The sequence below is a fragment of the Bidens hawaiensis genome, unplaced genomic scaffold (genome assembly GCF_021521415.1).
Source record: "Bidens hawaiensis isolate Kalapana, Puna unplaced genomic scaffold, B.hawaiensis_p1.1 tig00034363_1, whole genome shotgun sequence".
In the NCBI taxonomy this organism is placed as follows: domain Eukaryota; kingdom Viridiplantae; phylum Streptophyta; class Magnoliopsida; order Asterales; family Asteraceae; genus Bidens; species Bidens hawaiensis.
This window is the reverse complement of record NW_027495948.1, coordinates 41,541-56,752: the sequence shown is the minus strand read 5'-3', so window position 1 is coordinate 56,752 and position 15,212 is coordinate 41,541. Positions and strand designations below refer to the sequence as shown.

Below are 15,212 nucleotides of genomic sequence, written 5' to 3'. Positions count from 1 at the left end.
GTAAACGATCAAACCACGCCCTGGCCGCTCCAACCAGCGTCATCTGGACCATATAACACCACGTGGGTTCCGTCCAGTTACTGACGGTTGCCCCTGCTATGAATCTGTTCAAGTGATCATCTGGGTCGGATAGACCATCATAAGTGCCGATGTTGGACATCTGTTTGGCACTTCTCGGAGCGATTGCTTCTGCAATGTCCCTTGCAAACTTGGATGTTCCCGCATTTGCAGCAGTAGGTCTAAAGGTTTTGGAGAAGTCGCGTGGGTTTCCCCCCGCGTTCCTTGGTTTGAAGGTTTTTCCGAAATTCCTTCTTGGTTGGAAGTCCGTTTCCTTACGCTTCCCTTTCGCCCTATGGCGAGGGTTCGCGTCAGTGTCGGATTCCTCCCGATCATCATCCGAGTATTCGCACTCACTGTTCATGTTGAGCTGTTGTCGAGTGCTTCCGAATTCGTCAGCCTGCTGGAGTGAACGCAAGCGATCATCCAACTCAGCTTGGAATTCCTTTTGACGTGCTTCGGCCCACGCTTTAACTTGATCGAGTGTTTGACGGGGGAGCCTCGTCTGTTTCTCCAACTGGGCATCGGTGAATCCCAGTGAAAGATTGTTTACTGCACTTGCCCCGGCTTGGGTAACCGGGGTAGTGTTCGTAAAATTTGTGTAACCGCCGGTGTTCCCCCCAGTAGCTGGGGTTGTGGTTACCGGGGTTTCTTGGTCACTTACTGGCCTTGGGACCGGAGTAACGTTAACCATTTTTTCAGAAGTTTTGAAAAAAACTGAGAATTAGTTCTAGCTTTGTCCCACGGATGGCGCCAATGAAGAAACACTAGGTGACCCCGGGCAGATTATGGACAATCTGGGGGTTAAGTAATGTTTCCCACGAGGGTTAGGTACGGAAAAGAAGGAATGTTCTTCAGATGACCTGCAAAACAGACACCGTGAGCTCGTCACTGAGAAGGGGGGGTTCCTCCTTGTGACCACCCTCCGGCGTGAGAATCAGACTAAATTGCTCTGAATATAAGTGTATATTGAGAGAAATAGCTAGTGAAGGTAAGATACAAGATGATCATACCGTTCCAATGTGTTGGAGTATTTATAGCCGAAGGTAGGTTTCCAAGCAGGTACAGCCAGCTGTATAATATTCCTGTTCTACCAACTATGGGCTACGCACGTGCCATGCTGGTTGGTGGGTAGGCAGCGGCTGATAGTGACAAGGCCGGCTGTGTACTGTTCCATTTCCACCAACTGCAGGCTATGTGCGTGCCACGACAAGGGTTGGTGAGTAGGCAGCGGCTAATAGTGACAAACAGTACTAGAGCATGCTCCTCGTACTGTTGTCGGTGAGCTGTCACCCTGTGATTGGTTCATGGGCTGCTTTGGTAAGATCTTGTCTATTTTGTCCATATCTTGGCAGGTATAGTACAAAAGATCTTCCAGAAGCATACGGACTGGCTCATTTGGGCGGGAGTATTCCCGCCTTGCTCATTCCTTCAGGTGACACTGAATTATTGAGAGTTAGTGCCTTGTGCGTGTAGCCTTGCTATTAGTGCGGGTAGCCTTCCCAGATGGCTTGTATCCGCAGCTGCGGGGACAGGCGGGGTACTTCACCATTGGGAGGCTTTCCCTGCGGGAACAGCTGGCGTACTGCGCGTAAGGTCTTCATCTCTGAGCATGGTGGGTCCTGCGGAACCAGTTGGTCTTTGCGCAGACGTCCCTCTTCAAGGTGAGTCTTGCGGGTCCAACTGGGCTCTACTGGGACCTACCTCTTCAGTAATACTGATGAATTAGTATTTGATGGAGGTTTTGTTGTGCCTAATCCTAGTGGTGGTTTTGATGCTCCGGAGATCAATGCATTTGGTAACACTTTTAGAGATTATGATGTTGAAACCTTAAGAAACAAGCAAGTTGAGGAGTTTTATAAAATGAACCATATTCACCAGACATATGAATTCGTAAGCATTATTAATTTATTATCGTGTTATATAATATTAAATGTGTATTGTGTATGGTTAATAATAATATGAATTTGGATGGTGATATATTTAGGTGAAGAAGATGAGAGAGGAGTATAAGAAGTTGGATAAGTTGGAGATGAGTATACGGGAATGTTGTGAACTGTTGAATGAAGTTGTGGATGATAGTGATCCTGATTTGGATGGGCCACAAATTGAGCATTTATTGCAGACAGCTGAAGCCATTAGGAAAGATTATCCTAATGAGGATTGGCTCCACTTGACTGCACTTATTCATGGTATATTTGCATGTCAATAATCAATATCACATATATATAAGGTTTATATAAAAAAGTTTTTATAATAATTTTTTTATGGACTTGTAGACCTTGGGAAAGTTTTGTTGCTTCCAAGATTTGGGGAGCTTCCACAATGGGCTGTTGTAGGTGACACACATCCTCTTGGTTGTGCTTTTGATGAATCAATTGTTCACCATAAGGTATGCTTTAATTTTGGTGTAAGTTTTGGTTTTATATTTATCAATTATATTAATGTTTTTGTATTGCAGTATTTCAAAGAAAATCCGGACGTTAACAATCCTGTTTATCAAACTAAGAACGGAATTTATGAGGAAGGATGTGGACTCGATAATGTCATGATTTCATGGGGGCATGATGATTACATGTATTTGGTATGTTATTTAATATTTTGAACATCATACATACACGTTTTGTTATATGTTTTATAATAATGGTGATGATTAACATAAATGTGATTTTCACAGGTTGCTAAGGAAAATGGAACCACTTTGCCACAGGCAGGACTGTTCATCATTCGTTACCATTCATTTTATCGTAAGTTGCTCAAAGTTATTATTATTATTATTATTATTATTATTAGTTTTTACCTAATTTGGATTTTTGGAACCTATTCTAATGAATTCTTACTTTTGGTTATGGCAGCATTGCATAGGTCTGGTGCATATAAGCATTTGATGAATGAGGAGGATGTTGAGAACTTGAAGTGGCTTCAAATCTTCAAGTAATATAACATGATTAACTTGTGAATAATCAACATTAATACAAGAAAAATAATGTGTTAACATTTTTTTAACGTGCGTTTATCGATTGCTTATGCAGCAAGTATGACCTTTATAGTAAAAGCAAAGTCCGTGTTGATGTCGAAAAGGTCAAGCCATATTATCTATCCCTCATTAAGAAGGTGAGTCTTTAGTTGATAGATTATCATGTCAAAAAAATCTTGAACAAATTTAAAGGAATTTTCACTTAATTGAATCTTGTTTTCTTTTCAGTATTTCCCCGAAACTCTCAGATGGTGAAGACTCGTATATTAAAAGGCGGTCATGATTTATTGAAGGTTATAATCCAAGGGACATCATTCAAGCTCCCATCAATAATATATCAAAAGTTTTCTTTTTAGATTTAGTGAAATTTGTAAATTTCAATGTATCTGCTGATTGTTTGCTTTGTTTTTATCGATGATTGATCGATTTATCAATATATCATGTCTCCAATGGAGATGCGTTTTTTCTTTTAAGAACTCGTTACCGTTAAATTCACATGATGTCATCAATCTATGTTAACGAACGAGAACAAATAAATCGCAGTTTACGCCGAATGTAGCCATCTAAAAGGTTCATAACTAAAACCAATCAAATGAGTGGTGCACCACCTATTGAAGGATAACACAAACATATACGCTTGTGGCCCAAGATTGGAGTTGTTAACGGGTAGCCTGATAGGTTAAAAATGATATAAAGAATTAAAGATCTTTTGTGGCTAGGTGCTTATCTAAATGATAAAACGTTATCGATGAGCAATGGGTCGAGCTATATTGCTACGCCGTCGATCAGTTGTCAAATAAACGTTTGTGTTTGTGGTTAAGATTGACACGAGAGCATCTATAAAGATAAATTATATAATCTAACTCAACAAAAATATCATCCAAACTTTCTGGGTAGGTGTAGTTGTATGTCTATACAAAATTGAAATAAGTAACTTATCCTTTCTTTCTTTTTTATTTATTTTTTTCGCTTTAATAAATAGTGTAGATATCTTTTTCATCAATTTAATAAATTAATTAACAGTTTTGGTTTAAATCAAATTGAATCATTAATTGATTTGTTCAGGGCAAGAACTAGCCATTACGTTAGTTTTTTTTTCCGAACGGTGACTTTCACAGTTAAGCTATCTCACTGCGTGAACACATCGCGCCCCGCCACCTCATTCAGGCCAACTATGTTGACATGATCATACGTTAGTTAAACTAGCTGATACACATTATTATAATTCATAGCGGTTATATATAGTTTTATTTGATTTATTTATTTTTTTGGAATGCCTTTGATTTACTTGTAACCAAATAAACTAGTTTTATACCCGTCCGGTGGACGGGAGTTTTTTTTTCATAATGATAACGATATTTGTTTAACGTGTAAGCAGGTCGTCTTCAATAAGCATTGATTAATACCAATTTGTAGAGTCATGTAGCATGTTTCAAGAGGGATGAGTTTATAAGCACTAAACAAATTGAAAGATAGGATGCCATGTTATACGCTTACAGATGCAAATAAAACACAAGTAGCCTTGAATCTATTTAGCTTGAAAAGAATTCAAAATTTATGTCATAACCTTACAAGTGATGAAGTGTAACCCGCGAGATTTATTATCAAAATGAACAAAATCATAAAAGTAAAATTAAAGAAAGCTTGGTGACTACCATATTGAGTCTTCCACTGTTGGAGTATTGGGGTAATATTGTAGCTGACCAAGATTCAAGATTGACCTTTTCAAAAGATATCCAGCGGATTGTATGCCAAGTTTCACAGAAATGTGTAAAGCTTCAGGTGCAGCAGGAAGGGTGAGTAAAGAAACTATTGGTTGAATCTCATGATTATTACTCAGAACTTCCACTACTTATGCAACTTTCATTAATTTCATGCACAACACCGTCGAAAAGCACCAGATATATGTCTCCTTCCTTCTCTAGAATTTGATAATCACTAACTGCATATATATATTAAAAAAAAACACATCAACTTGAAATATCTTATAACATTCAGAATAAACAACTCTGTTTAAAATTGTAATGTTTGCAAAAAAATACCTCAACAAACACAAACTCAATTCCACTGATGGCTGGGTTGTATAATATTACAATGTAATATTTTATTCATCAACTTCAAAGATTTTCTCCAATAAATTCACTTGATAATTGCTTTATCTTCTCCTTTTGTCTCCAAATTGCCATGTTTCTCCATCACAACACCACTACTGTCAATTCTATTGTTAGTGTGCCGACACCGCCTTCGTCTCCGCCCTCTTCCACCACCACCACCTGCAACCGCTACAGGAAAGCCACCACCTGTATAAATTTAGATATCATCAGAAAATATATAATTTAAAAAACTCCAATGTAAGAAAATACATGAAATCAATATTAGAATGTTCATAAAAAAAAGCTAAACCAAAATATCAAATAACATCGTATCACAATTAGAATTTTTAACATTCCATTTTTTTCTGTTTTGGCCCGACGAGATTATTTTTTTAAAACGACCTGCTTTGACCAGACATATTAAATTTTTTAAACGATCCATTTTTTAGCCGACCAAATAATACTTTAAAAACGACCATTCTTGACCAGACCAAATTACTGTTGTTTAATGCTTTTTTTTCTAAAAAATGACCCGCTTTGACCTCAACTCATTTTGACATGAACTCGTTGGGTCAAATCATACCGCTTCCACCTAGAAAAGACTGAAACCATGCGAAGCCACCTGCAATCAAGAGAAGGGCAAAACGCTTATTTCACCATGATCCAAGAAAACAGAGTGAGATTTGGTAATGAAGTCATTTGCACAATTGCACCTATGAGTTGAGTTTATCAAGCTGTACCACAATTTCTCCCGAGAACTTGTAGCCTGAGCCATCGTTGGCATGGGAAACAACAGCGAAGCAGAAAATCCTTCAAACAAAGAGTACACCTATTCAAATTCAAGGCATGTCATCTCACATTATGACCAAATGGCTTTTTCAATGAGTTAGATTGGTTGCTTTTATTGTAGCTTGCAAAGTTGCAATGCACTAAATTTCAAAGAATAACATGCTTCATAAGAAAGAATCTTACCAGCAATTAATTGATGTTGTTTAAGACAACTACACAAGTTACCAGTTTCTAGCAAGCCAGCCAACATCAAATATGTGAAAGCAAGGAAAGATTAAACAAAATATATAGATTAATATCAAATTTTGTAAAAAAATAAAAGAAAAAGAAAGAAAAACAATTGCTTATCAGTTGAATCCTGTAAAACGAATATACATTCAAATTAAGGGATGCTAAAATTAGTTAAAGTATGGGGTGCTGTTATTGACATAAAAAAAATGGAACTTCATAATGTTAACCTCACGAAGAACTCTTCCATATCACCGGTGCTTATATTCGTTTTCCAAGCTTTCTTTGAGCTGTTAGATTTGTGGAAAAATTTTCGTATAATCAGAACCCCATATTGGAAATATGATCGGCCTTTTTTGTAGATTGATTAGCAGGGGAGGAACACGTCGTTTAGGGTTTTGTATGTCGAGGAAAGCAAAAAAACCGTCTGTAACTGCTTTAACTCATGAGAGAGAATGTGTTTTTTAGGGGGTTTAGACGACAGATTGAGACTTTAAAAGATCACGATTTACCTAAATAGCGGGAACAATATAATATATAATTATTTATCTAAAGAATTACTTATGGCACATATTTTTTGAATTTTTTATCTGTATTTTAATCATGTATTTAAGCTAGAGACACAAATTAAAACTACTTAGCTACAGCCTACAGTACAATCGAACAGTATCAAAAGTATATTCGATTCGTATCAAACATTATCACCACTAAATGTGCATTAGTTAATGTATTCTAGAAGAACTTAACGAGACATCTAAATGACAAGACATAACAGGTGATGATGTAAGCTGTCGTTGTTAGATGTTAACACCATCATTATATGGGTAGGTATATATGCATGTGAAGTATGTGTATTCAAGAAAATCAAATTTATAAATATTACGTATGATAATTTGTATATATCTATTCGTTGATAACATTCTAATCTACCTTTAACGTGTGGTAGGCTGCGATGAATAAAAAAGTTACCACATAGCAGCTGTAACGTTGAATATTTTTGGAGATAAAACCAATCAAGTCACTATCTTCCGTGCAAGTGGGAAGACATGACAAAAAGACACTTGTTTAACAAGTAGGTAAATTATGAAAGTGACAGTCTGAAAATAAGATACAACAAACTACTCCATGTATTAGATATTTTGTTTTCCGTGTAAGGATGGGTATGACAATTAATTTTAAGTAAAGTGTCAATTTTGTTATTGTGGTTTAATAAATAATTTGAATTTTTATTAAAACTTTTTATATGGATCATTCATGTTTTTCAGTTCTTACTAATTATATCCAAATCACTAATCCCGTTAAATTTAATTGTTAAGTCAGGGGTAGACATGTCTTTTCACTCAATCTTATTTTATTACTTATTTCAATAAACTGTGATTTTCGTTCATGTGGTTTGTCTAAATCTATAGTTTTAGTTCGGTTGTTTCAAATTTGCAATTTTCTCCTCTATGGTTTCATTTCACTTGCAATTAAACCTGAATTCAATAATCTCGTTAAGTCTGGTTGTTAAACCTATCAGTGTGCCCTTCACGTGAGGGGCATTTTGTTCCTTCTTTTTTTCCTTTTTCCTCAAATACACCCCAACTCCTCACGTGAGGGAGCTTGCTAATTATGGCTGAGGCTTATTTGGGGAGAAAAATGACAAAACTGGTCGACAGTCGTCATGTGAGGGCATGCAGATTGGTTAACGACCAGACCTAATGAGGTTAATAAATTCGGGTATAATTGCAAGTGAAATGAAATCATAGAAAGGATAATTGCAAACTTAAAACTACTGGACTAAAACCGCAGATTTGGACAAACCACAAGTACGAAAACCGCAGTTCATTGAAATAAGTATTATAATAAAGAAATAGTGAAAAGACATGTCTACCCCTGACTTAACGATTAAATTTAACGGGGTTAGTGATTTGAATGTAATTGGCAAGAACTGAGAAACGTGGATGATCCATATGCAAAAGATAAACTTTTTGAACTAAATTTGCATTATTTGCCAAACCACAAGGACGATAATGACACTTTACTCATTAGGTTTTTTTAAACATAGTAATATCATCAGGGCCGGCCTGAGAATTCATGTGTTTCGCCTGAGCTGAAAAAAATATGTCCCTTAAGTCTTAACGTACAAAATAATGTTTTTTTTTTAAATGCAATGCTTTCATTCCACCATAAAAGTACAAAGCAAACAAAGCCTAGCAAGAAGGTGAGCTTAACCCAAAGCAAAACGCCAAAAAGAAAGACAAATATGACATCAATACACCATCTAAATTAAACTCCAACCAAGCTCTCCATTCCCCCCCAACAAAGCCATTTGAACGGTTAAGCATTCATAGAAAAGCTAAGTCTTTAACATCTTCTATCAATTTAAAAATTGTAAAGACCCTCCCGGAGAAAAGTCTATCATTTCTATATAATCAAGTCTCCACAACGTAGCGAAAACCATCACCAAAATAATCTTTTTCCTATTTAGAATGCATGTCCAGTTAACAACAACATGTAACAACAAGGGGACATCAACAAAGGAGCTATTAACCGGTATTTTGACCTAAGAGAACAGCTGAATCCAAATCAACCTCGCAAAAAAAAAAAACAGTTCCCTAAAGTGTGATCCGCATTTTCGATCTCGCCACAATTTAGACAAGTAATGTTACCAAAAATACACTGTCACACCCCTACTTAGGGCCTAGGCGTGTGACCACAAGTTGGTACCTGTTTTGTAAATATATCAGAGTTTATGGGTTAATTTTTAGCGGAAGACTTTAGGTTGAATATAATATTAATTTACATTGAAAACTTACTCGGGAATTAAATACCCGAGTATCGGTTTACAAAACATATGTTCCATATTACAAGGATTTTAGTTATCAAAAAAACGGAGCCATCTTGTACGCGCTTCTATCATCATAAGACTCCAATCCTTGCTATTGCTACTTATGCTTAATTACCTGCAATGGGTTTGAAAAATACGTCAGCTATATGCTGGTGAACACGTATGACTCAATAAAACATTTTGAATGACATTACAATACAAATGTAGTTTTCTTGACAATCTCAGCGGAAGTATTTCTACTTCCGGTATATGCACCACTGCCCTACACACACAACGGTATTCCCCGAGCCAAACAGCCCTGAACTGAGAACTGGTCATGACCGTTTAAGCTCGCGGCTTCATTGCCTTTGATTGATTGATTGAGCTTTAACAGTTATGTTTGGATCCAGACACATGTGTATTCGGTCTGAGTTGATATTATTCTCTACTTTGTATTATAACGTTTTAGAGATTTCATTATCTCATGTAGACATTGATTGACTCGTTAAGACAAGCACCCGTTCGTCTTATTTGAGTATAAACATGTTTTGACTGATTGAAAAGGTTAACATATTCACCTGTACCGTTGGTGTTGAAAACCCTTGACTGATTGATTGATTGTGAATGATTTTAACCTATACATAAATAGGTTTGTATGAATGATTTGAATGATGATTAAGCTATGATTGTAAGCTTAACCTTGAAATCGTTTATCTTTGATTGTGATTGAAAACACTTGGTTTTATGTGACTTTTGATATAGCATGCTTTGGCCTAATAGGTTCTATCACGTTGGTAAGTTTCTCCAGGTAAGTAAACGGGTCACACGGTTGATTGGGATTTATGCAAATTACTTTTCCTTAGGCAAGAAACTTACTATTAGTGATATCCCCCTTCCAGTTACTACATGCCCGTCAAAATATATCTTTTTGTTTAACATTACTTCATCATAAAGTAACGTCCATGAAAACATGATTGTGAATGAATGTTTATAAAATACGATCAAGGTTAAAGGCCATAACCTCGATTGATAGTCTAAGATATAATTCAAATAAGTTAAACGTAAACCCTACCTTAAAGCGGACACTTAGATTGATAATAAGAAAAAGGCAGGATCTTGATCTACTCGCTTATACGATTGCTAACTTTATTACAACTTCGTTTCTTGCACGAATTACGAGAAAAACAGCACGTTGGCTTGTTACGACAATGGGGCACATTTCCCAAGGCTATGTGTGTTTAAAGAGAGGTGTGGTTTGGGATGAATGGGGTTCATGCCCGTCACCCCCCTTTTATAGCCATTTTTGAACCCCATCGCGGTACGCGATGGGTTCCTTGGGACCTGTCGCGTACCGCGGCGCCGTCTTATACGCCGCCTTATGCGGTGGTGACACGTGGCCCGTCACATTGCGCCACGTGTTGAAACGGTGTTCGACACGTGTCCGGTGACTCATCAACCTATCGCGCTACGCGATGGGTTGTTTGCTACCCCCCGTCGCGTACCGCGACGGGAGAAGATTTTCAGAATTTGCAATTTCAGTCCCTATACTTTCTAAGTTATTGTTTTGGGCTTAAATTAAAGAGGGTAAAGGACGCGGTGTTACATCCTCCCCACCTTTTGAATAATCTCGTCCTCGAGATTTATTGGAATAGATTGGGATACTTTTTCTTCATTTCTGACTCGAGTTCCCATGTGTACTCGGGTCCACGTCTTGAATCCCATTTGACTTTTACGAGCTTAAGTCGTTTGTGCTTGAGAAAATTAACCATACTATCTTCTATTTGAATCGGTTGTTCCACAAACTTAAGCTTCTCATTGATCTTAACATCTTTTAATGGCATTGAAAGGGTTTCATCGGCTAAACACTTGTGAAGATTGGATACGTGAAACACGTCATGAATACCTTTCATCTCCTCGGGCAATTCTAGTCGATAAGCAACTGGACCAACTCTTTTGAGTATCTTGAATGGTCCAACAAATCTTGGACTTAATTTTCTTTTCTTCCCAAATCTTACTACACCTTTCCAAGGTGATACTTTAAGTAATACATTATCGCCTTCTTTGAATTCCAAAGGCTTGCGGCGAATGTCCACATAGCTCTTTTGTCCATCCCTTGCCGTTTTCAATCGTTCACGAATTTGTATTACTTGGTTGGTAGTCCTTTGAACAATTTCAGGCCCTGACAACTGACTATCACCTGTTTCTAACCAACACACAGGTCTTCTACACTTACGTCCATACAATGCTTCAAATGGTGCTGCTTGGATACTCGTATGATAACTGTTGTTGTACGAGAATTCCATCAGCGCGAGATGAGTGTCCCAACTTCCTCCTAAGTCAATAACACAGGCACGAAGCATATCCTCCAAGGTTTGAATTGTACGTTCACTTTGGCCATCAGTTTGGGGATGGTAAGCAGTACTTAAATTTAGTCGCGTCCCCATGGCTTTTTGAAAACTGGACCAGAAATTTGAAGTAAAACGACTATCTCTGTCGGATATGATGGATAGCGGCACACCATGTAAGGATACAATGTTTTCGACATATAATTGTGCTAACTTATCCATACTAAACGTTTCTTGGATTGAAATGAAATGAGCAGACTTCGTGAGTCTATCTACAATAACCCAAATTTCATCATTTTGGCGTGAAGTTTTTGGTAACTTCATGATGAAATCCACGGTTATCATATCCCACTTCCATATCGGGATTTCCGGTTGTTGTAGTAATCCTAAAGGTTTTTGATGTTCAGCTTTCACTTTGGAACACGTTAGACATTTAGCTACATACAAAGCAACATCTTTCTTCATACCGATCCACCGGTAGTCATCTTTTAAATTGTGATACATCTTGTCACTACCTGGATGCATCGTGTATTTTGACTTGTGTGATTCTTTGAGAATCTTATCTCTTAGATTTCCGACCATTAGTACCCAAATCTTTGTACCAAGTCAAAGAATTTCGTCACTTCCTCTAATCAATTGATCAATTGTGCCATTTTCTTTTTCGGCCTTGATGTTTCCTTCTTCCATTGCCAATTTCTGAGCTTCTTTGATTTGACTAGCTAAATCAACTTTAAGTTCCAATCTAAGAGCTCGTACTCTCTTTGGCTTCTCATGTTCTTTTCTACTTAAGGCGTCAGCCACTACGTTGGCTTTTCCTTCATGATATACGATCTCACAGTCGTAATCATTAAGTGTTTCCATCCAACGCCTTTGTCTCATATTCAACTCCTTTTGATCGAATATATGCTTCAAGCTTTTGTGATCAGTATATACCGTGAACTTTACACCATACAAGTAATGTCGCCATAACTTCAAAGCGAAAATATAGCGCCTAATTCAAGGTCGTGCGTGGTGTAATTCTTTTCATGAACTTTCAATTGTCTCGAACCATATGCAATAACTTTCTTTCCTTGCATCAAAACACATCTCATTCCCGTGTACGAAGCATCACAGTAAATGGTAAAGTTTTCTAATCCATCTGGCAAGGCCAGAATAGGTGCATTGGTTAACTTTTGTTTTAGTGTTTCGAATGCGTCCTCTTGCGTTTGTCCCCATTCAAACTTAATTGCTTTTCTTGTGAGCGAAGTTAATGGGACAGCTATCCGGGAGAAGTCTTGATTGAATCGTCGGTAATATCCGGCTAAGCCTAGAAAACTTTGGACTTGAGTCGGTGTCTTAGGTTTCTCCCATTTGGTTATAGCCTCAATCTTTGATGGATCTACTTGAATACCCTTTTCATTTATAACATGACCAAGAAATTGTACTTCGGACAACCAAAATTCACACTTGGAGAACTTGGCATATAATTTCTTGTTTCTTAAGGTTTCAAGTATAATCTTAAGATGAACTTGATGATCGTTTTTGGATTTTGAGTAAACAAGAATGACATCGATGAAGACAATAACAAACTTGTCCAAGTATGGCTTGCAAATCCGATTCATCATATCCATGAAAGCTGCTGGAGCATTAGTGAGTCCGAAAGGCATCACAGTGAACTCATAATGTCCATATCGGGTTCTAAATGCTGTTTTAGGTATATCTTCCTCTTGCACTTTTAATTGATGGTAACCCGATCTAAGATCAGTCTTTGAGAAACAGCTTGCTCCTTGGAGCTGATCAAACAAATCATCGATTCTTGGTAGTGGATACTTGTTCTTAATCGTGACCTTGTTTAGCTCTCGGTAGTCTATACACATTCTCATCGATCCATCCTTCTTCTTTACAAATAGAATTGGAGCTCCCCACGGTGACGAACTCGGTCGTATGAATCCTTTCTCTAATAGCTCATCCAACTGTTTCTTTAACTCTTTCATTTCCATATGTGCTAGGCGATAAGGTGATTTGGCAATTGGTGACGTTCCTGGTATGAGGTCAATCTTGAACTCTACTTCTCTATCAGGCGGGGCTCCTGGTAACTCGTTAGGAAAGACATCTTGAAATTCGGACACGATCGGCACTTCCTCCATCTTCTTGGGTTCGGGTTCCTTGGTTACATAGGCCATGAATGCAAGGCATCCATTACCTATGCAATAACTTGTTTTGATCTTGGAAATGATTCCTACCTTTCCTCCTTCCTTATCTCCAGTTATACGAATAATCTTATTATCAGGTGTTCGAATGTCGATGGCTCTATCATTACATAGGATACGGGCCTGATTAAACGATAACCAGTCCATACCTAATACAACATCAAAACCTGCCAATGTCATGGCTAACAATCGTACAAATATGACGTGATTGGCTAAAGATATTGTGGCATTTTCTAAAGCCTTGGTTATTCTACTTATACTTCCATCAGCAGTTTCTACTTCATAATGTTTATCTAGTTTAACTAAGGGCTCATTTAATAGACTACAGAATTTATAATCTATAAAGCTTTGGTTTGCACCCGAGTCAAATAATATTCTAGCATAAACATTATTTATAGGAAACGTACCGGTGATCACGTCCGGTATATCAGTTGCCTTTTGAGTGTCTAACATAAAGACACGAGCATTTCCTTTCTTGGCATCGGTCTTCACACCGCTGCCACTTGCACCAACTGTCATTACTGTTGGCTTCTTCTTTGGACATTCAGTACTATAATGTCCCTTCTCGCCACACTCAAAACATACTCCAGTCTTCTTCCTACAATCTGCTTCCGAATGTCCCGGTTTCTTGCAAAATCCACATACAACGAAAGTATTCTCCATCTCGTTCCTCCAATGCCATTTATCTTCGTCATTCAAAACACGTTGGGAAGATAAAATGGTCATAAGTTGTTGCGGCTCTGCCCATTCTTCGACTGTAGACGGATTCCTTTTCCAACCCCATCTCCACCTAACATCCAAACCAGTATTTTCATAACAATCCCTAACCTTAGCTTTTTTTGAACCTGCAACATTAAAAAGAGTAGGGAGCATATCACAAAAAAGGCCCAACCTGGTCCAGTTGTCGGCTCAAAAGAGAACCTTGTTACCCAAGCCCACTAAGCAACGGACACATGAGTGAATGTCGAGACCATATTTCGCGAATTCCTTGTCAAGATAAGCAATATTTTTCTAGACCTCAATCAACGATTTCTTGACCGGGACCGTCTTATACCACCACACATTTCCATGAAGGGAAAAATAACTGAAGCCCAAACTTGATCCCTTTGACATTTTAACCGCCGCCACCATTTACTAAGCAAGGCCACGTTCATATCGTTTGGTGCCCTAAATCCCAACCCTCCCCTACACTTGGCCTCTAGTATACAGTCCCAAGCAACCCATTTTATTTTGTTTTGGATACCCGCTCCACCCTCACATGAACCGCCTTCTTATCCCATTGCCTAAAAACCCTCTCTAGAGCTTTGAAGAGAGAGAGGTAGTAAGAAGGAAGGCTCCAGAGGACTGCTTTAAGAAGAGTGAGTCTCCCGGCAAAAGATAGAGCTTTAGCCTTCCATGAAGAAAGTTTAGACTGGAATCTAACTATTACCGGCTTCCAATTTGCACTCATGTTCGTATTAGCCCCAATTGGGAGTCCCAAATAGGAAAAGGGAAAGGACATGGGATTACACCGAAGCATTGATGCCATTTGGGACACCTCCTGATCTGTCACTCCAATTCCGAACACCCGACTTTTAGCCATATTTACCTTAAGACTTGTGATAAGGAAGGAAATCCTCAAAATTCTGTTCATGTTTAAATAATTTTCTTCTGACCAAGAACCTAAGAAGATGGTGTCACCATAAGTTTATTGAGCATCTCCATCCCAAGCAGGAATAAACCTGA

At 38.0% G+C, this 15,212-nt stretch overlaps 2 protein-coding genes across 2 annotated transcripts; one reads left to right on the top strand and one right to left on the bottom strand.

Moving 5' to 3' along the window:
• Positions 1 to 1,774: 1,774 nt before the first annotated feature.
• Positions 1,775 to 3,498, top strand: LOC143586146 (inositol oxygenase 4-like). Its single transcript, XM_077067751.1, has 8 exons — positions 1,775 to 1,950; positions 2,045 to 2,249; positions 2,337 to 2,449; positions 2,519 to 2,641; positions 2,735 to 2,804; positions 2,913 to 2,991; positions 3,090 to 3,171; positions 3,263 to 3,498. The coding sequence occupies exons 1-8, from the start codon at positions 1,921 to 1,923 to the stop codon at positions 3,287 to 3,289; spliced, it is 729 nt and encodes a 242-aa protein (XP_076923866.1). The 5' UTR covers positions 1,775 to 1,920; the 3' UTR covers positions 3,290 to 3,498.
• Positions 3,499 to 4,602: 1,104 nt separating this feature from the next.
• Positions 4,603 to 6,201, bottom strand: LOC143586145 (uncharacterized). The gene is made up of 5 exons (XM_077067750.1): positions 6,100 to 6,201; positions 5,841 to 5,937; positions 5,676 to 5,749; positions 5,245 to 5,334; positions 4,603 to 4,955 (listed from the first exon to the last, which is right to left on the bottom strand). Exons 1-5 carry the CDS (start codon positions 6,164 to 6,166, stop codon positions 4,867 to 4,869), a joined length of 417 nt encoding a protein of 138 aa, XP_076923865.1. The 5' UTR covers positions 6,167 to 6,201; the 3' UTR covers positions 4,603 to 4,866.
• Between the last annotated feature and the right edge of the window lie 9,011 nt (positions 6,202 to 15,212).

Coding starts and splice junctions, on each gene's coding strand:
- LOC143586145 (XM_077067750.1), bottom strand. CDS start 6,166: ATGTTGGCTGGCTTGCTAGAAACTGGTAACTTGTGTAGTTGTCTTAAA. Junction 5,938..6,099: donor ACAACATCAATTAATTGCTG/GTAAGATTCTTT, acceptor CTTTGTTTGAAG/GATTTTCTGCTTCGCTGTTG. Junction 5,750..5,840: donor TTGATAAACTCAACTCATAG/GTGCAATTGTGC, acceptor TCTTGATTGCAG/GTGGCTTCGCATGGTTTCAG.
- LOC143586146 (XM_077067751.1), top strand. CDS start 1,921: ATGAACCATATTCACCAGACATATGAATTC. Junction 2,250..2,336: donor CTTGACTGCACTTATTCATG/GTATATTTGCAT, acceptor ATGGACTTGTAG/ACCTTGGGAAAGTTTTGTTG. Junction 3,172..3,262: donor ATCTATCCCTCATTAAGAAG/GTGAGTCTTTAG, acceptor TTTTCTTTTCAG/TATTTCCCCGAAACTCTCAG.